Genomic DNA, 24,887 nt, shown 5'->3' with positions numbered 1-24,887 from the left:
GACTTTGGTTAACTTTTGTTCATCTTTATAGTCTTAGCGCCTCACTTCGCCCGGCACACAAAGAGCGGTCAGAAAAGACGAAAAACTTAGATAGGCTGGGGGCGGAGCCAGCGTAGTGCGTCACCACGTCGTCCCAGAGGCCCCGCCTGGGGGCGGGGCCATGCCCAGCTGGCGAAGGCGGACACGCGGGCCTCTGCTGGGCAGCCGCCGGGGAAGCTGGGGCAAGATGGCGACAGTAAGAAAGGTGCCGCTACGGAGACTGGTGGGCTTGGCATCCCTTCGGGCTGTAAGTGCCCCGACCCGCCCGGGCGCGGTCCTGAAGGCACTTTGACGGTGAAGGTCGGGGGCTTGACCCGTAGCGGCTGGTCTGTGAAAGGCGAAGGCCGACAGCTCTTTCACAGAGGTCTTCGGCGTCTTGAACCCTGTCTGTCCCGCCCAAAGCTCTTGAGGGGCATAGGGAAACTGAGGCCCAGAGATGGGGAGCGACTTGTCCAGGTTGTCAGGACCTGAGACGCCATCCCAGACGTCCTAATTCCCTGGCTTAGGTTCTTCCTGGTGTCTCTGGCATCTTTCTCTGTCCGATTGAACTTTAGACTTCAGACTAAAGTGACACAGTGAAAATCGAGAATACTCTGTCCGTTGCCAGTGGAAAAAGCAAGGTTATCCCCCTCTGTCCGTCTCCATTTCCAGCTCTTGTTGCGTTTGGGGACGCTTGGCGAGCTGTTCCAGGGTGCAGAGCAGGATTTGGATCATGTGGGGCTAAGTGTGATTACCTTGGAATTGTGTCCTGATGTTTTCCCTCTTCTTTCCCATGCTCAGTGAGTGGACCTAATCGTTTAAAGGGTTGAATACACTGTGTTGGTTAAAGCTCAAAAATTGTGGTGAGCCAGTGGTTATGACGCCACTTTTTAGGTTGAGTGACAGGTCTCTAAACCCCTTTTCTTGAACTATAGCATGAAAAAACGTTACCTCAGTGTGGGTTTGGAGATTAAAGAAGATGTAGGTAAAGCATTTGACATTGTTCTAGGCCCGTGAGTGATCGATGAATTTTGTTGCCTTAGAGTTTAGAAGGAATTAAAACTGTATGGTGGTGGGAGTTCCCGTCATGGCGCAGTGGTTAACGAATCCGACTAGGAACCATGAGGTTGCCGGTTCGGTCCCTGCCCTTGCTCAGTGGGTTAACGATCTGGCGTTGCCATGAGCTGTGGTGTAGGTTGCAGACGCGGCTCGGATCCCGCGTTGCTGTGGCTCTGGCGTAGGCGGGTGGCTACAGCTCTGATTCGACCCCTAACCTGGGAACCTCCATATGCCGCGGGAGCGGCCCAAGATATGGCAAAAAGACAAAAAAAAAAAAAACAAAAACAAACTGTACAGTGGTAAAAATTTCACTGTCTTGGGGCCCCTCTCAGAAAACCACTTCAGTGTCTCCTAGGCCACCCTCCCCCACCAACTACTCATGTGCCAGAAAAGCTAGTAATTCCAACTTGCAAAGTTAAGAAAATTAAATGAGATGGTGGATGTAAATGTGCTTTGAAAAAATTCCTGGTGTAGTGAGATGGTGGTAGGTAGGTTCAAGGTTACTAGCATAGACTTGGTGTCAGAAGCAGACAGTTAAGTCCAAACTTCCTCACTTCCTACTGGGTGAACTGGGGTCTTTCTGAGGCTGTTTCTTCCTCTTTGGAGTTGGGATAGTGATAGTCCTTGTCATGTAGGGACTAAATGAGGTGCTGATGTCTGGAAGTTAGCACTGGGCTTTAGTCATTATCGGCTGTTTGATATAGACACCATAGCTCAGAAGTTGTGGCCTGGGATTTGTGTGGTTAGAGGGCATTATTACTATGGGGAACTTTATAGAAGGAATGAAATAGGTGCTTAACCAGGACAAAAGGAGGCTGGGGAACCAAAGGGTGGCAGAGGTAATGTGGCCTAGGGATTGAGAGCAAGCACTCTAGATCCACACTGCTGGGTTCAGATAGTGGCTCAGTGACTACCATGTGACCTTGGGAAAATTACCTAATCTCCTTGGGCTTCAGATTTCTCACAGTAAAATGGAGATTATAGTAGTTCCTACCTAATAAGGTTGTTGAGAGGATGAATGGGTTAATATGTAAAAGGCTCCTATAAGTGCCTGGCAAATAGTAAATGCTTCGTAAATGTGAGTTGCTTTGTTGTTAGTATGTGAAGAGTTGTTATGGCAAGGAAGTGGAATTGAGTTTTTATTGTGTTCTCATAAAAGGAACTTGGAAACAGATTTTACACTTTTTCAGCAACATTCAGCAGTGATTTAATGTGCCCCTATTATGTCCTGGGGTCTTGGCAATGTAGCAGTGAATAAAACAAAGTCCCTGCTCATGGAGCTTGCATTCCAGTGGGATCCTTTTAGAGTAATGTACCAGCAGATCCTGAACCTCCCTATTGGAGGGAGATTCAGCTTGCAGGGACCTTCCACCTAGCTTGTTGACTTCATGGAATTCAGTGGCTCATCATTAGCCTCTAGGAAGCTTTGCTGGCTAAAACCAAGGCCAGTTCAGGTGAGTTGTTTAAGTTCTAGCTGATTAATAGCCAGGAATATTTCCTTCCTTAAGGATTTTAGGAATTTGGAATCCTTAGCAGATTCTCAATATACCTCTCTCCTTGCCCCATTGCACTATGTTTATCCAGATTAAATCTGGTAAAATGAAGTTAACTTGAAGAGTATCAAGTTATATATATATAACATGTATATATATATATATATATATATATATATATAATTTTTGTTTTTGCTTTTTGCCTTTTCTAGGGCTGCTCCCATGGCACATGGAGGTTCCCAGGCTAGGGGTCTAATCGGAGCTACAGCTGTTGGCCTGCGCCACAGCCACAGCAACACCGAATCTGAGCTGCGTCTGCAACCTACACCACAGTTCACGGCAATGCCGGATCATTAACCCACTGAGCAAGGCCAGGGATCGAACCCGCAACCTCATGGTTCCTAGTCGGATTCGTTAACCACTGAGCCACGACGGGAACTCCTCAAGTAATATTAAGAAGGATAGAGGAAAGAGAGAGAGAAAAGCCTTATATTGGTGGTGAAAAGGGGAAGATTTTATATAGAGGACTTTATATAGAGCAGGCTTTAAATAGAGAGGGAATCTCACTCTCTTAAATGTCTTCAACTGCTAAAGTTTTCATCTGTCAGACTCAGTCTCCTTGTCCTCATCCAGCCTGTGCTTGTATCAGAACAGAGCCCAACTCCATCTCCACAACCCCCCAAGGTCCAAGATTGCTCCTCACCACACTCAATAATTTCCCTCCTCTGAGGCAGCTATGACCTTCATGCATTTAGGTGTTGTTTTAGTAACTTTTGAAGGAGTGCCTGCTTTGTGCCAAGTACAGTGCCAGACACAAAGGATGAAGTGGCGATTGAGACAAAGTCCCCCATAGAGCTTATGTTCTACTGCAGGAGACCCTGAGAAAGTGATTATAGTCCTGAAAGAGAAAAGAATGAGGATGAGCAGTTTGGCAGCTTTACAAAGGGTAGTCAGAGGGGACCTATCTATGAAAGATGAGAGGGAGCCAGATGTGGGACAGGCCAGGTGAAGAGCATCCTGGGCAGAGGGAACTGAAAGCAGTGAGGCCCTGCTGTGGGTGAAAGGCCAGTGAGTGACCCAACAAGGTGGATGTGGAACAGCAGGAACAGCTAATGAGTTCAGCAAGAGTGGCAAGAGTGAGATGCTAAGAATCTTATGGTCCATGGTGGGTGGGAGAAGGGGATGAGTCATGTTTCTGGCTTAAGCAACAGGATGCATGTGGTGCTTTTTAACTGAGATAAAAAGGATAAAGTCAGACTGGGCTTTGGGAGAAATTAAACAGTTCTGTTTGGGGACTTCTATGTTTGAGAAGTACAAATAGGTCTGTGTAAAAAACAACCTAAATGCAACTGCCATTCAGGTGGAAATGGGTCTGGACTTCAGAGAAGTTGGAAATGGCCCTGTACTGGGAGCATGAATCTCTTACTCGTTCCTGTTTCTAAGTGAAATGTTCTTATTCTTTTTGTTCTTTGATTCTAAGACCGACCAAATATGGACGTTCTCCTTGTGGTCTAGCAGAAACGAATCCAACTAGTATCCATGAGGATTTGGGTTCGATCTCTGGCCTCACCCAGTGGGTCAGGGATCCAATGTTGTCCTGAGCTGTGGTATAGGTCACAGATGCGGCTTGGAACCTGCATGGCTATGGCATTGGCAGGGCCAGCAGCTGTAGCTCCGATTTGACCCCTAGCCTGGGAACTTCCTTATGCCGCGAGTGCGGCCCTAAAAAGCAAAAAAACAAAAATTAAAAATAAAATAAAGTAAAACAGACCAAATGTGAATTAAAGGGTAAGAAATACTGCTTCTTGTCTCAGTGAAGAGGCATACATTTTTTCAGATGTGTCCCCCTGGACAATTGTGACAATCTCCTCCTGTTACTTTTTTATTTCCTCTTTTATACCAAAGGTCAGCACCTCATCTGTGGGTACTTTCCCAAAGAGGGTGAAAATTGTGGAAGTTGGTCCCCGAGATGGACTACAAAATGAAAAGGTAAAGATGGAAATCAACCAAAACATTGTTTTTTCAGGTGTTGAGAGTTGATGTGATGGTGTAGAGTATGCAAGACGTGATCACTCTGCTCAACTGAGGCCTGGGCTGGGGAGGCCAGGCAGGCACCTGCGACAGTTCATCCATCTAGGATGGTAATGTCAGAAGTGTCGTGACCTCAGGTCCCTCTCAAGGCCCTGTGGCACAGGGTGGGCGGTAGGTGCAGCAGGAGTGTAAAAGGAAGGTGAGAGTGTGCCTTTGATCTGGCAAATCCCTGTGGGGGAATTTGCCCAGAGGAAGTCATACAGGTCACATGCAAAGATTTAGGCTTGGGGATTTTCCTTATAACCTTGTTGTAACAGCAGAACAGTTGGAAACAACCTAAATGTTCAATAGGAAGAAAGTTAGAACAAATACATTAATGAGTTAATAAAATGGAATATTTTGAAGCCACTAATAATATAGGGGAGGAGCTCCTGTGGTGGCACAGCAGTATCGAACCCAACTAGCATCCATGAGGATGCGGGTTCAATCCCTTGCCCTGCTCAAAGGGTTAAGGATCCAGCATTACCATGAGCTGTGGTGGAGGTCACAGATACAGCTCAGATCTGGAGTTGCTGCAGCTGTGGTATAGGCCAGCAGCTACAACTCAGATTCAAACTCTAGCCTGGGAACTTCTGTATGCTGCATGTGCAGCCCTAAAAAAACAAATAATAAGAAAAAAAATTTTTTTACATAAAGTAGGGGTATATTAAATGACTTAAGCTGATTATAAAATTATATCTATCTATATTAAAATATATATATATATATCTTTTTTTTTTGGCTGCACCCACAGCATGTGGAAGTTCCTGTGCCAGGAATTGAACCTGCCACAGCAGCAAACCAAGCTACTGCAGTGACACCACCCATATCCTTAACCCACTGCACCAAAAGAGAACTCCTATATATGTGTTTTTATTCTTACCCTTTTGTGTAAAAGCAAAAAAGTTTATACATGTGGGAGCATCTACCTAGAAAAGGGTCTAGAACAGTCTGTCCGGTAGAACGTTCTGTGAAGATGGAAGTGCTGTAGACTTGAGCACTCTTACAGTAGCCGCTAGACATGTGTGGCTATTGAGCACTCGAAATGTGACTAGTGTGGCTGGGGAATTGAATTTTTTAAATGTAATTTTAATAAATTTAAATATCCACATATGGCTAGTGTCTAATGTATTGGACTGGACAGATCTAGAAATTACATGTCAGGATATTAATAGTATTGTCTCTGAGAAGTTTTAAGGGTGCTTTTCTCTTGTTTTGGGCATATTTTTCTGAAATAATCATGTATTAATTATTTTTTCAGTAAGAAAACCTTTTTCTTTTTTATTTTTAAAGCCTCACCAGCCTAACTTTTTTTTTTTAATTTTTTTGTTTTTGTTTTTTTGTGGGTTTTTTTTGGCTTTTTGCTATTTCTTGGGCCACTCCCGCGGCATATGGAGGTTCCCAGGCTAGGGGTCGAATCAGAGCTGTAGCCACCGGCCTACACCAGAGCCACAGCAATGCGGGATCCGAGCCGCGTCTGCAACCTACACCACAGCTCACGGCAATGCCGGATCGTTAACTGAGCAAGGGCAGGGACCGAACCCGCAACCTCATGGTTCCTAGTCGGATTCGTCAACCACTGCGCCACGATGGGAACTCCCAGCCTAACTTTTAATAGTGAACATTGGTTGGAAACAATACGCTGTAAGCTCTCTGAGGGCAGAGTCATGTTTGTTCTGCTCACCACTGTATCTGTAGCTCCTAGCACAATCCCTGGAACATGGGAGGCTATCAAAATTTACTTTTGAATTAATCATTACATTAAAGCAGTGGGAGAGAAATTGGGGGCGGAAGGGTCCGATGAGAAGGACTTGGAGTTTTTAGGATTTTTGACCTAATCTTGTAAGTACTAGGGAGCCATAGGAGGCTTTTGAACAGGAGAGTGAGCTAACGGAGACTGTGTTTTAGAAGGATTCCTATGCAGGATGAATTGGCAGAGGAGACCATGCCGTAATGTACATGGGATAGCGACGGTAGATTTGGAAATAGGCGTCCATAGAATCAGGTGGGCAACTCTATGTTGGGGGAGGGAAAGAAGGAAGCAGTGGGGAGTTCCCATCGTGGCTCAGTGGCTAACAAATCTGACTAGGAACCATGAGGTTGCGGGTTTGGTCCCTGGCCTCGCTCAGGGGATTAAGGATCCAGCTTTGCCGTGAGCTGTGGTGTAGGTCGCAGGTGTGGCTTGGATCCTGTGTTACTCTGGCTCTGGTGAAGGCCGGCAGCTACAGCTCCTATGAGACCCCTAGCCTGGGAACCTTCATGTGCTGTGGGTGCGGCCCTAGAAAATACAAAAAAAAAAAAGAAAGAAAGAAAGAAAGAAGCAGTGGGCTGTGTGTGAGGATGAGCTCCTCTGCCAGCTGAGAGATGGAAAGAGGAGAGTGCGATCCTTTCCACCCTCACACTCCCATCTCTTGGAACTTAGAGCATTGGTCATCTCTGCCCTTTCAGGCCATGGTATGTTGCTCTTAATTCATTTATAATAAGGTCATAAAGTCACAGAAATTTAAAAGCTTGTATGGAAGTTCCTGTTGTGACTCAGCAGTAACAAACCCAGCTAGTATCCATGAGGACGCAGGTTTGATCCCTAGCCTCACTCAGTGGGTTAAGGATCTGGCATTGCCATGAGCTGTGGTCTAGGTCACAGATGTGGCTCGAATCTAGCGTTGCTGTGGCTGTGACATAGGCTGGCAGCTACAGCTCCTATTTAGCCCCTAGTCTGGGAACTCCCATGTGCTGCGGGTATGGCCCTAAAAAGGATAAAAACAAAAAACAGAAAAGGAAAAAAAAAACACCTGCATAACAGAAAAATATTGTTTCCGTGTAAGTATTAACCCCTTTTCAAGTGAGAAACTGCTTCCACTGCAAAACACCATCTGTAGAACTTGAAGACAAGCCTTGTACCGGATCTGTTGGCAAGGATTATTAATTCATATTAGTGTTTGGAAGTTGAGGCAGTGAAGTGCATGCTGTAGCAAAAACTTCAAACTAACAGGCTGCATTCTGAGACCTTTTTTTTTTTTTTTGACTGACTTTGCCTACCTGTCTTTTCTGGTGTTTTTCTTTCTCCACTGCAGAATATCATACCTACTCCGACAAAAATCAAGCTGATAGACATGCTTTCTGAAACAGGACTCCCCGTAATAGAAGTCACCAGCTTCGTGTCTCCCAAATGGGTTCCCCAGGTGAGCCCTAGCCCTCAGCACGAGGCATTTCTCAGATAAGAGGGATGTGACATTTTGCATTTGCTTTGGAAGTAAGTAGAAGGTGGGAAAGTAGGTGTCCAGGTCTCTGGCTTTGAGGGGTCTCAGGTGGTTCGTAGTAGTGTGGTGTGACCAAAGAGCACGGCCTGGGAGGCAGGAGGCTCGGATTCAGTCTTGGATATGCCCTGACTTGCTCGTTGAGGCCTTCCCCTCTCCAGGTTCAAGATGACCTCCCAGATCTCTTCTGGCGCTAGAAGTCTAGAATCTCTAGGCCTGTCTAGAGATGTGGCTTCAGCGTTTCTAAAAGGGAAAGACGGATGATTCCTGCTTCACAGAGACAGTCAATTGGGAAGAAAGATGGTTTTCTAACTGTCAGTTGACAGAGTGCTGAGCCCAGTGCCGGGCTTGGAGCACATTCTCAGCAAATGGCTAGAAGTCTCATTATTGCTGTTGCTGCTTATGTAAAGCCAGCAGTATTAGGCATATGGAGAAAAGGAGGATCTCACCCCTGCCAAGGAGGGTTCTTGGCTCATCAGCAGTCTAACAAGTAGTAAAAGCATTTGGGAGCCTTAGCTCTGCAAAAGGACTCATTCTCCAAGGGCTCTGGAGAACAGACTTTGTGCTAAAAAGGTTTTCTCTACCTGAGTTCTCTGCCGGCCCTTGGTGGTGACTTGCAATGTCTCCTTTGGTTCCCAGATGGCTGACCACACTGAAGTCTTGAAGGGCATCCAGAAATTTCCTGGCGTCAACTACCCAGTCCTGACACCAAATCTCAGAGCCTTCCAGACAGCGGTAAGAGGCTTCTGGTCTCGTTTGGGGGGTAGGGGGGGGGGCTGAAATGAGATTGATGGCGTTGGTCCCTGTCTTGTCTCTGGGCCTCAGTCCCTGTCCCAGGATGTCTGTCTGACAGCTTGGCTCCAGCAGTGATGGGCACCGTCAGACAGACCGGGGGCAGTCCTGGCCCTGCCACTCCCAGCTCTCTGATATTGATAAGCTGCTAAACCTCTGAGCCTCGGGTTCTGCCTAAAACACAAGACTAATGATAGTACCATGCATCAGAACTTAGGAAGCATGTAATTGCTTAGAGGAGCCTCATAGAAGATGAGTGTAATAAGTGTCAGCTCTTGTTGCTGTTGCCCGTTTCCTCATTAGACAAAGGTAATCAAACTCGCCACAAGAGTTCAAGGGTAGTTGCTAGTATCTGCCAGCCTTTTTATAATTTTAGATGAGAATGCCATTGGAGGTGTTGATTCTGGATTTAGGCAAAAAGCTTCTTTTAAGAGTGACTTCCAGAGAGTTCCCTGGTGGCCTAGCCGTTAAGGATTTGGCATTGTCACTTTGTCACTGCCAAGGCTTAGGTTGCTTCCTGGAACTTCCACATGCCATGGGCATGGCCAGAAAAATAAACATGACTTCCAGGGTGGCAATGGCAGCAAAAGTATTGGTTTTGGAGGAAGGCCAGGTTTTCTTTTTCATTGAGATAAAGTTGGAGTTCTTGTCGTGGCTCAGCGGTTAGCAAACCGGACTAGCATCCATGAGGATGCAGGTTTGATTCCTGGCCTCACTCAGTGGGTTAAGGAGTTGGTGTTGCTGTGAGCTGTGATGTAGGTCACAGATGTGATTCGGATCCCAAGTTGCTGTGGCTGTGGCTGTGGCTGGCAGCTACAGTTCCGATTGGACTCCTAGCCTTCAAACCTCCATATGCCGTGGCTGTGGCCCTAAAAGACAAAAAGACCAATAAATAAATAAATAAATAAATAAAGTTCACTGTATTAATTTCATTACAAAATACCAAAAACTTAGCTTAAAACAACAGAAATGAGAGTTCCCATCATGGCTCAGTGGTTAACGAATCCGACTAGGAACCACGAGGTTTCGGGTTTGATCCCTGGCCTTGCTCAGTGGGTTAAGGACCCAGCATCGCCGTGAGCTGTGGTGTAGGTTGCAGATGAGGCTTGGATCTGGCGTTGCTGTGGTTCTGGCGTAGGCCGGCGGCTACAGCTCCGATTCAACCCCTAGCTTGGGAACCTCCATGTGCTGTAGGAGTGTCCCAAGAAATGGCAAAAAGACAAAAAAAAACAAGAAAAACACAAATGTAGTCTTTCACAGTTCTGGAGGCTATGAAAGACTCCTAACTGTATGGTCGGTTCCTTCTGGGGGCTCTGGGAGAATCTGTTCCATGCCTCTCTCCTGGCTTCTGGTCATGACTGGCAGTCTTCAGCTTGTGGTCGCATCACTCCAATGTCTTCCGCATCCTCATGGCCTCCCCCCTCTGTGTCTGTCTTCACATGGCCGCCATCTTAGAGTAGGGACCAATGTGACTTCATCCTAATAATGACATTTGCAATGACCTTATTGCCAAATAAGATTGCACGGTGAGGTGCTGGGGGGTTAGCATGCCAACATGTCTTTTTAGGGCGCACCCTCAGCATATGGAGGTTCCCAGGATAGGGGTCAAATTGGAGCTGCAGCTGCCGGCCTACACCACAGCCACAGCAATGCAGGATCTGAGCCACATCTGTGACCTACACCACAGCTCACAGCAACGCTGGATTCTTAACCCATTGAGCGAGGCCAAGGATAGAATCCACATCCTCATGGATATTAGTCCGGTTCGTTACTTTGAGCCACAACAGTAACTCCTTTTTTTGGTCAACCTATCTTTTTGGGAACACAAAAAGTACACAATTCAACCTGTAATATTCATGTATCATAACATTCGCTGTAAGACAAGGATTTTTGCCACTCTGTGTTGATGTTCCTTGAAGAGAAAAACCTGAAAGAAATTCTCCTGGCTGTTGGCAGGTTGCTGCTGGAGCCAAGGAAGTGGCGGTCTTTGTAGCTGCCTCTGAGCTCTTCACCAAGAAGAACGTCAACTGCTCCGTAGATGAGAGTTTCCAGCGGTCTGACGAAATCTTGAAGGCAGCTCGGGTAGCCGGTATCCCTGTGCGGGGGTGAGTCTACCACATGGGTGCTGCCTGCCCTTTCCTCAGTACCATTCTGCAGCAGGGCCAGGCGCTGACTCAAGTGACCCTCCCTCGCAGACTCCTTATCCTGGGTGCAGGGAGGCCTAGCTCGCCACTCAGACATCTCATCCCAAGTAAGTGCAGTCAGAAGAAATGCAGGCAAATGCCTTCTCCAAACCTAAATTTCGGGTCAGTTCACCAGAGGAATCTGGCAGGACAGGATACTAAATGGGGTTCAATTAATTTAATCCTGGCTTCATCGCCAGCTATTCACACATCCCTAAGGAATGCCTTTGGCCTCTAAGATGTCTCCACCTTCACGCCTCTAATGGCAGCAGTGCCATGGATTATCTCATTGTGGCCTCATCATCGCCCAGCAGGGAGGGTGCTAGCCCCACTTCCAGATGACAAAATAGGCTGAGGAAGGATAAAAAGTCTGCTATAAGGCTACACAACAAGTTGCAACCAGAATGCTCTTTCAAAAGTTCACATCTGGGAGTTCCCATTGTGGTTCAGTGGGTTAAGAACCCGACATAGTGTCCATGAGGATGCGGGTTTGATCCCTGGCTTTATTCATTGGGCTGAGGATCTGGTTTTGCCACAAGCTGTGGTGTAGGTCGCAGCTGCAGCTTTGATTCCACCCCTAGCCTGGGAACTTCCATATGCCACAGGTGCAACCAGGGGATGGGGGAATGGCGGGGAGTGCACATCTGATCACATCCCTCCCTGGTTAAAAACCTTTTAGTGACTCATCAACTCCAGAGATTTCAGCATGGTTTACAAGCCCCTGAGTGATTCAGCCACTGCTATTCTCTGCAGCCTCGGTGCTCATTGCTCCCTTCCGGCCCTGCTTCCTCTGCATACTGCATTCCAGCCAGCCGGAACATCTGTCCATGTGTCCCATGGCCCAGTTCTCTCCTGCCTCTGGGCCTTTGCATGTGCTTTCCATAGACTCAGAATACTCTTCCTTCAACCTACTTGTCAGGGCTAATTCCTGCTCACCTTCAGGTCCTCTCGCAGATGCCATTTTCTCTAAGAAGCTTCCTCTTCCCTCAGGTGGCTTTGGAGCCCTTCCTCTGAGCTCCCATAGTCGCCTGGACATCCTCTAATTAAACACTGACCTGCTTGTCCCCACCCCCACCAGGCTCTGCTCCCCATGAGGGCAGAGCCCACATCTCTCAGTCCCTGGTGTGCTCCCTTCTCCGGCTCAGGGAATCGATGGGCCAGGGGATGGATGGGAGGCAGGGGCGTGTCAGGTCTTCCTGACTTCCAAGCCTGTGCTCTTTCCTCAGTATTTCTCTTAACTTTTCTTTGTTCAACGAAGATTGGGGAGTAAGGGGGAAAATTAAGATGGAAAAATACATGGAGATGTTTGGGTATGAAATTACTTATCCAGCAAACATGTATTATGTCTCTTAACATGTAGAGTAGTTTGCTAGACTTTAAAAGGATTTAATAGAGCCTCAGCCTCAGTAGGGTGGGTGGGCTTAGAAGCTGTGTACACCCAGCACCAGGCCTTACCATAGCTCCCAAGACCCCGAGATCAGGCTGGCGGACGCTCTCCAACTTCATGTTGCACTTCTCTGCCCCTTGCTCCCCCTCCCTCAGCCATTCAGTCCTCTGTTCTGTGTCTTTAACACACCTGCTCTTCTGTCTCTGGGTCTCTACACTGGTTCTTCTCTCTGCCTGGAACACAGCTCTCCCTCCATCTCAGCTCCAGCATCATGTCTTTACCGAGGCCCTCCTGGGCCATCCTAACTGCTGTTGGCCTCCTCCCGCCGCTCCTGTCTCACTTCCCTTGCCTTTTCCTTCCCAGCATATCACTGTCTGTGATTCTCGCCTTCACCACCTTGATTACCTTTTTATCAGCTGCCTCCTTACCTTGCAACCTTAAGCCCCATAATGGCAGGGACCTTTTCAGTCTTGCTCACTGGGCTTACCCCAGTGCCTAGCACTTTGTGGCAACTCCGTAAATATCAGTTAAATAAATGAGTGTATGAATCCTCTGGCAACTCACTGGAGCAGCTCATCCTTTGGCTTTCAAGCTGGCCCAGCCTTTTTTTTTTTTTTTTTTTAATTCTTCATTGATTCTGATAGTTTAAATATACCTCAAAAAAAATTTTTTTTTTGGCTGCACCCATGGCATGCAGAAGTTCCCAGGCCAGGAATCGAACCTGAGCCACAGTAGTGACAATGCAAATCCTTAACTGCTAGGCCACCAGGGAATTCCAGCCCCACTTTTTTGTTCCTGCTTTGGATTCACCTGTCCTTGGTCCTCTCCTGAGTTTCCCCCCCATCCCTCACCACCTGTCTTCTGCTGTCCCTTCCCCTGTGTGGCCCAGCTGGCTGCTCGGGTTGCCCTCTAGTTTCTCCTCCTTGGTTGGTCTCTGGCAACCACTCCCAAAACCTGCGCTTCCCGAACGACAAGCCTGTTCATTCCTTCCCCTCCCTGCCATGGCGCTGCAGTGCCCACTCCCACTGAGCGGCGCTGCCTTTGGCTCGTCATCATTGAAGTAGCTTTCACCCAGGCCCTTGGCCTCCTGCCCAGCTTCAGGTTCAGGTGTAACCAGAGATGTGAAACCAGCTTGCCCCAGCCCTGCTGGCTAAAGAGCTCGGGGACAGTGACACCATTCCTGCTTTCCCACAGGTATGTCTCCTGTGTGCTTGGATGCCCCTACGAAGGGAAGATCTCCCCAGCCAAAGTAGCCAAGGTGTGTGTGTGTGTGTCAGGGCGGGGTCTTGTGAGGGTGCCTGCCCCTGAGGGCATAAGTTGCTCTCGCCACCCTTTCCTTGTGGTCCCTAAGTTCCTTTGTTTGCCACTCCTTCATTAAGCCCCTCTGAGAGCCCAGCCCTGCGCTTGCTCCTGGAGGGCTACCTCCTAGCCTGGCATGGAGTCCCCGAGGCCCCTGTCCTCTACCCCAGAAGGAAAGCCTCTGACTCAGTTTCTAGGCTGGTGAGTGGACAAGTGAGAGTCCTCTGCAGAGGGGTTCTGGTACTGGTTGGAGAGTTCCTATTGTGGCTCAGCAGGTTAAGAGTCCAGTATGGTCTCTGTGAGGATGCAGGTTTGCTTCCTGGCCTCACTCAGTGGGTTAAGGATCTGGTGGTGTTGTGGCTGTGGTGTGGGCCGGCAACTGCAGCTCTGATTCATCCCCTAGCCTGGGAACTTCCATATGCCACAGGTGCAGCTGTAAAAAAGAAAAAGAGTTCCCGTTGTGGCACAAAGGAAACAAATCCAACTAGGAACCATGAGGTTGAGGTTCGATCCCTGGCCTCGCTCAGTGGGTTAAGGATCCGGCCTTGCCGTGAGCTGTGGTGTAGGTTGCAGACACGGCTCATATCTGGCATTGCTGTGGCTGTGGTGTAGGCTGGCAGCTGTAGCTCCTATCTGACCCCTAGTCTGGGAACCTCCATATACCGAACATGCGACCCTAAAAAAAAAAAGAAAAGAAAAGAAAAAAAAAGAGCAGTGGTTGGCATTCCCTGGTAGCCTAGTGGTTAAGGATCTGGTGGTGTCACTGCTGTGGCTCAGGTCACTGCTATGGTGTGGGTTCAATCCCTGGCCTGGGAACTTGCACATGCCCTGGGTGCAGCCAAAAATAAATAATAAAAAATAAAATAAATAAGCAGTGGTTACAGTAGCAACTGCTTATGGAGAGTGGCTTTTGTAGTCCAGACTTCAGCCTCTTGTTGCTGCCAGTCCTCCCTGTAGCCCTACAGAGGTTCATCATTGTTTTTCAGAAGCGGAAATTGAAGCTGAGACATTTAAGTCCTTTGTCAAGATCCCACAGCTAGAAAGCAGCAGAACCGGGATTTTACTTCAGCATCAGGTCACTCCAAAGTCTGTCCCTTTGGCTACAGCCTGTGCTGCCACACCTTCTATCACTGCCTGGGTGGGCAGTGGGGAGGGGCTCTGTTTCCTTTATCCAGCAGCCCATCATTGAGTGTCGTCTCTGTCCCTGGCCCTGCCGCACCCTTCCCCCACCTTCTCCAGCAGAACAGTGTAGGGCAGCATCTCTTCAGGTGGAGCATATCCTGCTCTTGTTTTGCAGTGATTTTAGGGTTTTACAAATGGACTTTTAAATAATTTTTTTTCTTTTTCGGTTACCCGGTGACACATGGAGTTCCCAGGCCAGGGATCAGATCCAAGCCCCAGTTTCCACCTACACTCCAGTTGCGGCAACGCCAGACCCTTAACCAATGGTGCTGGGTCAACACTGCAGAGACACTGCTGATCCCATTGCGCCACAGTGGGAACTCCAAAAATTGTAAGAGTTTTGTACTTCTCCTAAAGTATATTTCTCTTGGGAATTCCTGTCGTGGCTCAGTGGTTAACGAATCCGACTAGGAACCATGAGGTTTCGGTTCGATCCCTGGCCTTGCTCAGTGGGTTAAGGATCCGGTGTGGCTGTGGCGTAGGCCAGTGGCTACAGCTCCAATTAGACCCCTAGCCTGGGAACCTCCATATGCCGAGGGAGCAGCCCTAGAAAAGGCAAAAAGACTATATATATATATATATATATATATATATATATATATATATATATATATATCTAGCACCTCAGCCCCATGATTTCACATATCTTCTTACCAAGATAAAGCACCTGAAAGGAGTCAATTCTGCTGAGCCTGGAACAGTGTGTGAAGGTGGGGAGTGAAGGACTGGAGGTTGAGGCAGGCAGAGGAGGAAAGCGCAGGCCTTGGAGCCCCAGGGCCGCACCACTGGCCAGCTCTGCTCCCTATGTCCCAGTCTCCTGCAGAACGAGGATTATTAGCCACACTTAGAAAGTTGTAAGGAGCCTGTCGGCCAGTAGGAACTCGGACATGGGGGGTGTTCTGCGCAGGCTTCGGCCTCTGGCTTGAGGAGCCTCATGTCCTCCAAGTACCTGCCTGTCTTCCCAGGTCACCAAGAAGATGTACTCGATGGGCTGCTACGAGATCTCCCTGGGAGACACCATTGGCGTGGGCACTCCCGGGCTCATGAAGGCCATGCTGTCTGCTGTCATGCAGGAGGTGCCAGTGTCTGCCCTGGCCGTCCATTGCCATGACACCTACGGCCAGGCACTGGCCAACACCTTGATGGCCCTGCAGGTAATCAGGGCCTGTCCCAGGCTAAAGGCGCAAGTCCATTCTCCCAAAGGACATGGCCTGAAACTGTGTGAAGGTGGGGAGTGAGGGACTGGAGGTTGAGGCAGGCAGAGAAGGAAAGCGCAGGTTGACAACTGTGTTCCATTTATGCTTTCAGCAAGCACCCACTGTGCCAAAAGCCCAGAGCTGTGTGCCAGGCCCCAAGCTGGCCATGGTGGGCACAGACATGTGACCCATCGCTGGAAGCACCTGTATCTTTCTGTTAAGGGAGACATTCGAGAGTTAGGTAGTAACCCTAATGCATGTGACAAATGCCTCGAGGAAGGAAGCCTGGAGCTGAGGAAGGCACCCATCTGAGCTGGGGAGGTCAGAGAGGATTTTGCAGAGGAGTCCTGAGCGAGGCTCAACAGACATGAGGAAGTTAAGCAGGTGGAAGAGAGAAGTGGAATGGTAACCGGGCAGCACCACATTGTAAGACCAAGGTGGGTCCTGGAGCACTCGGGTACCCTGGCCCCGAGATAGCACGCACGGCTGTGTGTGTGTGCGTGTGCCTGTGTGTAGGGGAGCGGGCTGGAAGTAGTGAGGGAGGCAGAGGGCGCTCAGGGAGGGGCTTTAATGCGGTCCTCAGAAACCAGACTGAGACCTCAAATTGGATATCTCTCGAGGTTGGCGGAGCCTGGCCCAGAACGAGGGTCCCGTGATGCAGCAGCCCCTTAGGAGGAAAGTGCTGGCCTGGCCACGGGCTACTTAGCTCTAGGCTAGTCCAAGTCTAGCCAGTTGTCTAGGTTACCTAGAGCAATCCTGCGCCAACTTGTTTAGCTCTCAGGTTACCTCCTTGAGGCTCATATCTTTAAATTGGTTGATTCTATTACTTTCTGGGTCTATTTTCTCAGAGTTAAGGTTTAAGAAGAGAGGAGACAGTGAAACCATCATCTCGGAAAGTGGGAGCCACTGACCCAGGGAAATGGACTAGGCCCCCGTGGGGTTAGAGGCCCTCCGACGGTGGGCAAACGAACACAACAGGTTTTCCACAGGGGTCTGAAACCTTACGGCGGGCCTAGCGGGGGTTACTTCAGGTCAGTGATCAGGAAGGGCCTCTCTGAGGAAGTGACTTTCAGGCTGAGAAGGAGGTGAGGGATCTCCCATGAAAGGGAGGAGAAAAAATATTCCTGGCAGAGGAAAGAATGTAGCAAAAAAGACTCACAGTTTGAGGAAATAAAAAGGGAAACACTGTTTCTTTTCTGTGGGATTTTCACTTCAGCAGAATCATAAACCAAAGGAATGCGTTAGTCCTGGAATTTCCAGCAGCAAGTGACAGGTTTACAAGAACTGGCTCTGTGGGCTCTGGTCCCCACCGTGACAGCCGTGTTTCACCGTCCTTTTTTCCAGATGGGAGTGAGTGTCGTGGACTCTTCTGTAGCAGGACTTGGAGGCTGTCCTTTTGCACAGGGGGCGTCAGGAAACTTGGCCACAGAGGACCTGGTCTACATGCTGGAGGGCATGGGCATTGACACGGTAAGCCTGCCTGCCCCCTGGTGGCGACAGCCCTGAATGGACCAGAGCTCTGCCCGAGGACCAGAGCTGCTAGGTTTGTTCAGGGTTTTTGTGGTGGTGTTGGTGCAGCTAAGAGGGGAAGGGTGCCAGGGGATTAGGGCTGTGCTGTCAGATGTTTTGAGATAAGAGTGCAACTGATGGAGGCCACAAGAAGGCCAGGCTCACAGTGTCACTTTGACACTTCAGTTCCAGGAGGCACCAGGGTGTGGGGAGGAGCTTTGAGAGGGTTAAGGCCATGACCTGAAATGGATCCATTCCCTCTGGACCTTTGTTTTGTTCTCTGTAAAATAAGAGCAGCGGAATTAGCCAGCACACCGTGGCCCCCCCACCCCCGCCCCCCAGGCTCTGCCAGAGTCAGTAAAGGCCCTCAGTGTGGGGTGGAAGCAGTATAGCATCTGTGCTTTGAGGTCAGACAGAACTGGAGTCCCTTCGTGGTGCAGTGGAAACGAATCTGACTAGGAACCATGAGGTTTCAGTTCGATCCCTGGCCTCGCTCAGTGGGTTAAGAATCCAGCGTTGCCATGAGCTGTGGTGTAGGTCGCAGACTCGGCTCAGATCTGGCGTTGCTGTGGCTGTGGCATAGGCTGGCAGCTGCAGCTCCGATTAGACCCCTAGCCTGGGAACCTCCATATGCCAAGGGTGCGGCCCTAAAAAGACTAAATAAATAAATAAAACAAAACCTAGTCCTGCCACTCGCAGTCTGTGACTGGACAAATTTCCTCACCTCTCTGGGCCTAAGAAATGGGAATAATAGCACCAAGAAAATGCAGAATGCTTAGCCCAGAGCGGAGCACATAGTACACCTCAGTAAATAAGAGCTCCTATTATAACCATAGGTTTTCAGTGTGGCCCTTTCAGTTGGTGTTTTTACTCCTATTTTTCTCTGCCTCACGATCCTTACTTCAGGATGCAGTGTTTGACCCCTGAGGGTCAGGCCTGTGCTAGACGATGTTGTGCCCAACCACACTGATGAGATGGTTTCCCTGGTGGCAGCACTACAAACCATGTCACAGATGGAGGGCAGTCAGCAGGACTCCCAGCAGCCGGTGTCCCCTTGTCGGAGGCACAAGAGCCTGGTTGTCTTCACCCTTACTTTTTCAGTATCACAGTTTTCTGTCCAATCTGATGTTTTCCCTGGGTGTTGTGGACATGTCGTGACTTACTGCATCCTCTGATTTGTTTCTCAAAGGGTGTGAACCTCCAGAAGCTCTTGGAAGCTGGGGCCTTTATCTGTCAAGCCCTGAACAAAAAACCCAGCTCCAGAGTGGCTCAGGCTTCCTGTAAACTGTGAGCCCCTTGCCCCCTGAAGCCTTGGGGATTGCATGGGAATAGGGACACATGTGGATGATTCACGGATGAGCACATGGAAGTGGGAATGAAATGAACAGGTGCAGGCACCTCACCGCCAGCTCTGCCCAGTGGTCTCTCCTGGGGAAAGGAGGCAGATGGGCGCTGCCTGGCCTCAGGCCCTCCCTGTCCAACCTGAGTGTGAATGAGAGGCTTGGGCAGCTGGAAGTCTCCCTCCTGTACGGACCCAAAGGTCCAGGAGCTGAATACCTGTGGGCATTTGGGAACCCAATTCTTGGGCTTGGGTTGATCCTTAAGTCTCATCTCTGGGTGAAACCTGCCAGTTAGCCACTCTCCTCAGCACAATGCTGCCATATCCTTGGGGCCATCGCTCTCTGTATAGGGCAAAGGGGCATGGAGGAGTTTTTTCCTCAGCTGGCAGAGGGCATTTGGTGAAGGTGTGAGGGAGCAGTGGTAGCTACCTGCCAACTCCAGCAACTCTGGAAAATCTCCACTTTGAACATGATTTTTGAAAACAACTTACGTAATTAAAGGTTTAATGCCATAACCATGCCAGTGTCCTGTGCAGATGTGTGTGTGTGTGTATGAGAGGGGGAATAAAGCATCCTTCCAGCACTGCACGCTGAGAGGGAAACACAGACTTTATTTATCTCTGGGTTTTCTCCCTCATTCTCCTCCTGAAAATTTGGGAATTCATAGTGACTGGAAATCAGTGGCTTAAGACTTACTCAACTCTGGTCAGAGCACCCGGGAGAGGCTGTTTTTGGGGTTTTTTGGCCTGTGACCAGGCTGGTGCACAAGGTGCCCTGGCGCCTGTCCAGGCTGTAGGACGCACATTGTTTTGCTCGGGTTTTATCCCCCGTTATGTCATGCCTCTATACACAGCATCCCGTAGCCCTCCCTTCAAGCAGAACACTGTTTTAGAACCTACCAGGATAGGCAGTGTGCACACCATTCCCTAAGGCGGGGCGGGGGGGGGGGGGCACGGTTTACGTGAAGGCTGAGCGCAATCGGCGCTGTAATTCCTGTTTTAGTTTCAGAGCTGCCGCCAGCCCTTAGGCGGGTTTTCAAACTAGACTTTCCAGAACGACTGCCTCTCCTCCAGGCAGCCGTCTTATTTCATGCCAGGCTTACTGTGAAGAAAAGGTTTGTAAGATATAAAAAGGGTGGAAAACCTGCGGGCGAGCGTGGAGCAGCAGTCTTCGGCCCCAGCCTCGGCTGTGGCTCCTACCGCGGGGACAGGTGCCGGGCGCCCCCAACGAGCCCCATCTCCGGGGGCGCAGCGCCTGCTCTCAGGGGCTGGGACCAGCGCTCGTGTTTGGCGCGGAGGCCTGGGGCCTCGGCCAGGAAGCGGACCTCCGCGGCTCGGGCACTAGATCTTAAGTCCCAGCTGCGCCTTGCCTCCGCCCACCGCTCTGGCACGGCTCTGGGCCGCCCTCTGCGGGAGGCGCCGCGCAGGCGTCTGGAAGCGGCAGCGCCCTAGGTCCTCGCGGCGCCCCGTACTGCAGTCTCCCGACAGACACGTTTCCTGGGGGCGGGGAGGGGGCGGGGCCAGGCGGGGCCTTCGACTCTTAAAGGGACCCTTGAGCCGGGCGCCGGAGGCGGTGCTGTTGGAAGCAGTGCGGGGCGCGTGGAGCCGAGCAGGTTCGGGAAGGGAATGGGGGACCCGGGCGCGTTTGCGAGGGGCCGGGTGGTCCGCGGGGAGCGAGAGAGAGAGAGACCGCGTTCTGGGTAGAGTCCCGCCAGGGCAGGCCCGCCTCTGCTGGTCCCAGTTCCTGCTGCCTTGGCTGGGGCGGCCTGGGTTCATTCATTCCCGGCCGGAGGGCACCTAGTTTGTCCCCTCTCGGAGCCACCACCAGAATCCCAAGCCGAGGCTCCTTGCACTCGAGCGCTCACGGCCCTGCGACCCCTCCCCTCCATTTTGCGGACTGGGAAAACTGAGGAGGCGACAGCTGACCGAGGTCACTCCGCTGGTCGGAGGGAAGCCAGCCTCACCAGCCTTCCTGCCTCCGAGGGCCCCTCTGCCACCACTTTCCTGGGCCCCGCGTAGAGCTTGGAGCTCGGGGCGGGGGGGTGTGTGGGCGCGGGCAGCTTCAGAGTTGGGAGCAGAGTCCAGCGGGAAACAGTGAGGGCGGGGGGCGAGGGGCGGGGCTTTGAGCCTGGCGTTCCAGATCCTGGCCGGGCGGCGTTGGTAGCTGTGTGACTTAAGGCAAATTACTTCACCTCTCTGACTTTAGTATCCGTCTCTGTAAAGTGCCACTAATAACACTTGCCTCATCAGGATATTGGGAGAATTCAGGAAAATAATGCAAAAGTGCCCAGTACAGAGCCTGGCACTCAGCGGGCGTTCAGCAAAGTGGATCGGATCTGGATGAACCCAGAAGAGGATTGAGGCAACTTGGAGGAAGGCGGCTGCGGGCCAGCCTGTCCCGGATGAAAGGCCTCAGTGTCTGGGCTTTCACCCCTCCTCCACCGTCTCTGCCCGCAGAGTTTGTTCAGGGCGGTGGTGCACACCTGGCAGTGGAATCTGGGGCAAACGCCACGTCTACACCATCCCGCTCAGTGCCGCCTAGCGTTGGACGGTATCCTTAGCCTCAAGCCGAGAGTGGCATGGGCAGAGGCTGAACCAGCCTGGCTGACCTGGGGTGGGGCCCACTCCAGGACTGCAGGGCTAACAGCCCCCAGAGCTGGCCTCAAGGACTTCACCCTGAGGCCAACTGCTGTATTTCCTGCTTCCTCCCAGTTGATGGTGGGAGAGAGAGTCAGGAGCTACTTACAGCATGACGTTTTAGTCACTGAACCAAGGAGCCAGTTTATACCTAGGGATGGTAGAGGGACTGGGAAGGTCCGAGTCTGTACAGACAGATCCCCCTCCTGAGCTCTTGGAGTTCCGATGCTGCTGCCTTGTTTCCTTCTGTCCAGAACTGTCTGGTCTCCACACACCTTAGGGAAGGCAGTGTGGAGGCTCAGGTTCTATCTTCCCAGCCCTGGTCAAATTAGGATTAGGAATTAGGGCGCCTGTGCATCAACCTCCCCACCTGCACCATGTGGCAGCTTTTTAAAATCATCTCATTTAACTCTCACACTACCATGAGATATCTGTACATTTATAAACTCCATCTCATAGAAATGGAAACCATGGCCAAGAGAGAACTGGTCTCTAAGGCCTAAGGCCAGAAAGTGATGGTATCCAGACTTGGCCCAGGGCTGACTCTGGACCCACCCTATTACCTAGGACACACCACTGCCTCCCTCCAACCCCAGACTCTCACTGGAAGAAGACGCTGAGCGGGTAGTCTCTGTCCTGCACCAGGCACGATGGCAGAGAAAGTGCTGGTAACAGGTGGGGCTGGCTACATTGGCAGCCACACTGTGCTGGAGCTGCTGGAAGCAGGCTATTCCCCCGTGGTCATCGATAATTTCCATAACGCCATTCGTGGTGAGCAGCCTGGGAGGGAGGGGCGCTGGGGCTCCCAGAGAGGATGGAAGGAAAACCCCGCGAGGTACCTTCACCTCCAAGGGCTGTATGTATGGCCAGCCTCTTGGCAACCCAGGACCCATGTGCCCAACCAGGAGGGAGCTCCATGCCGGAGAGCCTGCGGCGGGTTCAGGAGCTGACAGGCCGCTCTGTGGAGTTTGAGGAGATGGACATCTTAGATCAGGCAGCCCTACAGCATCTCTTTAAGAAGGTAAGCGCTTGGCAGGCCATGGGCGCTGCCCAGGGCCGGGCCTATAAGCAGCCCCTGACCTGAGCTTTGCAACCCTGCAGTACCACTTCGTGGCAGTCATCCACTTTGCCGGGCTCAAGGCTGTGGGCGAGTCGGTGCAGAAGCCTCTGGATTATTACAGGGTTAACCTGACAGGAACCATTCAGCTTCTGGAGGTGAGACGTGGGACAAGGACACAGACCCTGGGAGGGCCCCTAGCCAAGCAGACAGTGCCACAGTAGGTAAGGCCCCTAGGGGGTAGAGTCAGGCAGGGCCTAAGCTGTGTCATCTTGGACACATTTTTACTTCTTGGCCTCAGTCTCCCCTTCTGGAAATGGAAGTGCCGGCACCTCAGCCTCACCCGTGAGGCATAAGGGGGACAGGATAACATGTGAGGCAGAGGCCACTGACGCCTCTCCCCCTCGGGCAGATCATGAGGGCCCATGGGGTGAAGAACCTGGTGTTCAGCAGCTCGGCCACTGTGTACGGGAACCCCCAGTACCTGCCCCTGGACGAGGCCCACCCAACGGGTGGCTGTACCAACCCCTACGGCAAGTCCAAGTTCTTCATTGAGGAAATGATCCGGGACCTGTGCCAGGCCGACAAGGTGAGGCCCCCTCTGCTTCAGCCTTGACTCCGCTCCTGGGCCCCTCACAGCCCCCATGAGCCGGAGGACAGGAAGCTGGGGCTCAGGAAGCAGCAGTGACTTGCACAAGGTCACAGTATTTGGGGCGGAAGGGCCCAATCCCCTGCTCCTTTCTAGGGACAGAGGACTGGCAGGGGCAGGGCGGGGGTGGGCACAGATTCTGGGTTCAGCTCGGATGGGCAGCCTGCACCGCTCTCCCCCCCATCATCTGACCTGCATCCCACAGGCCTGGAACGCAGTGCTGCTGCGATACTTCAACCCCATAGGCGCCCATGCCTCAGGCTGCATCGGTGAGGATCCCCAGGGCATCCCCAATAACCTCATGCCCTATGTCTCCCAGGTAAAGAAGGGAGAGGAAGGGCGGTGGCCCTAGGGTTGAGGGGCCCAGCTGGTGCCTAGGGCCTGGGAAGAGCTAACCTGACCTTCACCCCAGGTGGCGATCGGGCGACGAGAGGCACTGAATGTCTTTGGCAATGACTATGACACGGAGGATGGCACAGGTGAGCCCGGGACCAGGAAGAGCCAGGCGTGGGAGATGGAAGCGGGGCGGAGACTGTGCTGAACCCTTGCACCCAACCGCCTCCTCCTTGCAGGCGTCCGGGATTATATCCATGTCGTGGACCTAGCCAAGGGCCACATCGCAGCCTTGCGGAAGCTGAAGGAGCAGTGTGGCTGCCGGGTAGGGAGAGAAGGGAGAAGCAAGGGAGGGCGGGAGATGGAATCCTCAACTAGTGGGTCCCAGAGAGGTAGGAGGTGCGGCCCCACCACAACCCCTGCTCTCCTCCCCTGGGCAGATCTACAACCTGGGCACGGGCACGGGCTATTCGGTGCTCCAGATGGTCCGGGCCATGGAGAAGGCCTCCGGGAAGAAGGTAGGCTGGCAGCCCACCCTGCCCCACCCCAGCCCCTCCCACTGACCTATCTGGTGGGCATCCCAGCACTGCCCTGCCTGCTCAAGCCTGCCTTCAGCCTTGGTGCCTGAGAGCGAGACCCTGCCCTGTGCCTCCGTCTTTTGAGAGCCTGGTCAGCACTCAGGGGGTGAGGCTAGGGCTGGCTCAGCTCAGCTACAAGCACCGCTTTTCTTGCAGATCCCATACAAGGTGGTGGCACGGCGGGAAGGAGATGTGGCTGCCTGTTATGCCAACCCCAGCCTGGCTCTCAAGGAGCTGGGCTGGACAGCAGCCTTAGGGCTGGACAGGATGTGTGAGTGCTAGCCCTGACCTCTGACCCTGGTGCTGGCCTGACCCCTGGGAGAGAAAGGGGCTAGGAAAGGGCTGGTGGGGCCCAGGCCTGCCTAGCCCGGGCTGCCCGAGGTGGTGCGGGCCCTGCATTCCAGTCTGGGCCCTAAGCACAGACCTCGCCCCTTCCCAGGTGAAGATCTATGGCGCTGGCAGAAGCAGAATCCTTCAGGCTTTGGCGCACAGGCCTGAGATCCTCTGGGGCCAGAAAAGGAAGAGAAACAAATGCCTGCTCTCCAGCCTTCGGCACGAACCCTGGGGCCTCAGAGCCTCCCCTACCTCAGACCCCAGCTGGGCCCACTTGGCCCACCAGGCAAGAGGCCAAGGGCCCCACTGACCAGGTATCAGGGGTCTCTATTCCACAGGGTGTAGGAACCCATGAGGACAGGACCCCCAAGAGCGAGTGGGGGAAGCAGGACCCTGAGACACAGAACACCCTCCTCCCAGGCGCTAACTCAGACCGCTCTGCAGGAGCTTTCCAAAGTATTTACAATAAAACCCCTGCTGACACTGGAGCAGATTCCTCCACCTGGTCACTCTCTG

At 51.6% G+C, this 24,887-nt stretch overlaps 2 protein-coding genes across 9 annotated transcripts; both read left to right on the top strand.

Annotated features, from left to right (window-relative positions):
* Positions 1–116: 116 nt before the first annotated feature.
* HMGCL (3-hydroxy-3-methylglutaryl-CoA lyase) lies at positions 117–19,303 on the top strand. 5 transcript variants are annotated; one of them, XM_047792484.1, is made up of 9 exons: positions 117–244; positions 4,476–4,559; positions 7,715–7,822; positions 8,537–8,632; positions 10,646–10,794; positions 13,454–13,517; positions 15,706–15,894; positions 17,281–17,406; positions 18,635–19,303. In XM_047792484.1, the coding sequence occupies exons 1-9, from the start codon at positions 161–163 to the stop codon at positions 18,734–18,736; spliced, it is 1,002 nt and encodes a 333-aa protein (XP_047648440.1). In that variant the 5' UTR covers positions 117–160; the 3' UTR covers positions 18,737–19,303. The 5 variants fall into 5 exon arrangements, with proteins under 5 accessions (XP_047648440.1, XP_047648438.1, XP_047648443.1 ...); XM_047792482.1 differs by having other exon boundaries at positions 138–286; XM_047792485.1 differs by lacking the exon at positions 117–244 and adding an exon at positions 1,374–2,531.
* A 481-nt stretch (positions 19,304–19,784) lies between these two features.
* Positions 19,785–24,859, top strand: GALE (UDP-galactose-4-epimerase). Of its 4 annotated transcripts, none has more exons than XM_047792480.1 (11): positions 19,785–19,899; positions 21,989–22,192; positions 22,327–22,442; positions 22,523–22,636; positions 22,891–23,067; positions 23,333–23,446; positions 23,540–23,606; positions 23,700–23,785; positions 23,901–23,978; positions 24,195–24,309; positions 24,478–24,859. In XM_047792480.1, the coding sequence occupies exons 2-11, from the start codon at positions 22,072–22,074 to the stop codon at positions 24,534–24,536; spliced, it is 1,047 nt and encodes a 348-aa protein (XP_047648436.1). In that variant the 5' UTR covers positions 19,785–19,899; positions 21,989–22,071; the 3' UTR covers positions 24,537–24,859. The 4 variants fall into 4 exon arrangements, with proteins under 4 accessions (XP_047648436.1, XP_047648437.1, XP_047648434.1 ...); XM_047792478.1 differs by lacking the exon at positions 19,785–19,899 and adding an exon at positions 20,305–20,397; XM_047792479.1 differs by lacking the exon at positions 19,785–19,899 and adding an exon at positions 20,334–20,397 and having other exon boundaries at positions 21,035–22,192.
* Positions 24,860–24,887: the final 28 nt, after the last annotated feature.

This window comes from Phacochoerus africanus, chromosome 8 (assembly GCF_016906955.1).
Source record: "Phacochoerus africanus isolate WHEZ1 chromosome 8, ROS_Pafr_v1, whole genome shotgun sequence".
Classification (NCBI taxonomy): domain Eukaryota; kingdom Metazoa; phylum Chordata; class Mammalia; order Artiodactyla; family Suidae; genus Phacochoerus; species Phacochoerus africanus.
Note: the sequence above shows the minus strand (reverse complement) of the source record. Positions and strands in the feature narration are given on the sequence as shown.

What these genes read in the sequence shown, in the direction of transcription:
- HMGCL (XM_047792482.1), top strand. Translation starts at nt 161, where the DNA reads ATGCCCAGCTGGCGAAGGCGGACACGCGGGCCTCTGCTGGGCAGCCGC. An exon ending in GCTTGGCATCCCTTCGGGCT is followed by an intron (nt 287 to 4,475) that starts GTAAGTGCCCCG and finishes TTTATACCAAAG; the next exon opens with GTCAGCACCTCATCTGTGGG. An exon ending in GCCGGTATCCCTGTGCGGGG is followed by an intron (nt 10,795 to 13,453) that starts GTGAGTCTACCA and finishes GCTTTCCCACAG; the next exon opens with GTATGTCTCCTGTGTGCTTG.
- GALE (XM_047792480.1), top strand. Translation starts at nt 22,072, where the DNA reads ATGGCAGAGAAAGTGCTGGTAACAGGTGGGGCTGGCTACATTGGCAGC. An exon ending in TTTCCATAACGCCATTCGTG is followed by an intron (nt 22,193 to 22,326) that starts GTGAGCAGCCTG and finishes GTGCCCAACCAG; the next exon opens with GAGGGAGCTCCATGCCGGAG. An exon ending in CTTAGGGCTGGACAGGATGT is followed by an intron (nt 24,310 to 24,477) that starts GTGAGTGCTAGC and finishes GCCCCTTCCCAG; the next exon opens with GTGAAGATCTATGGCGCTGG.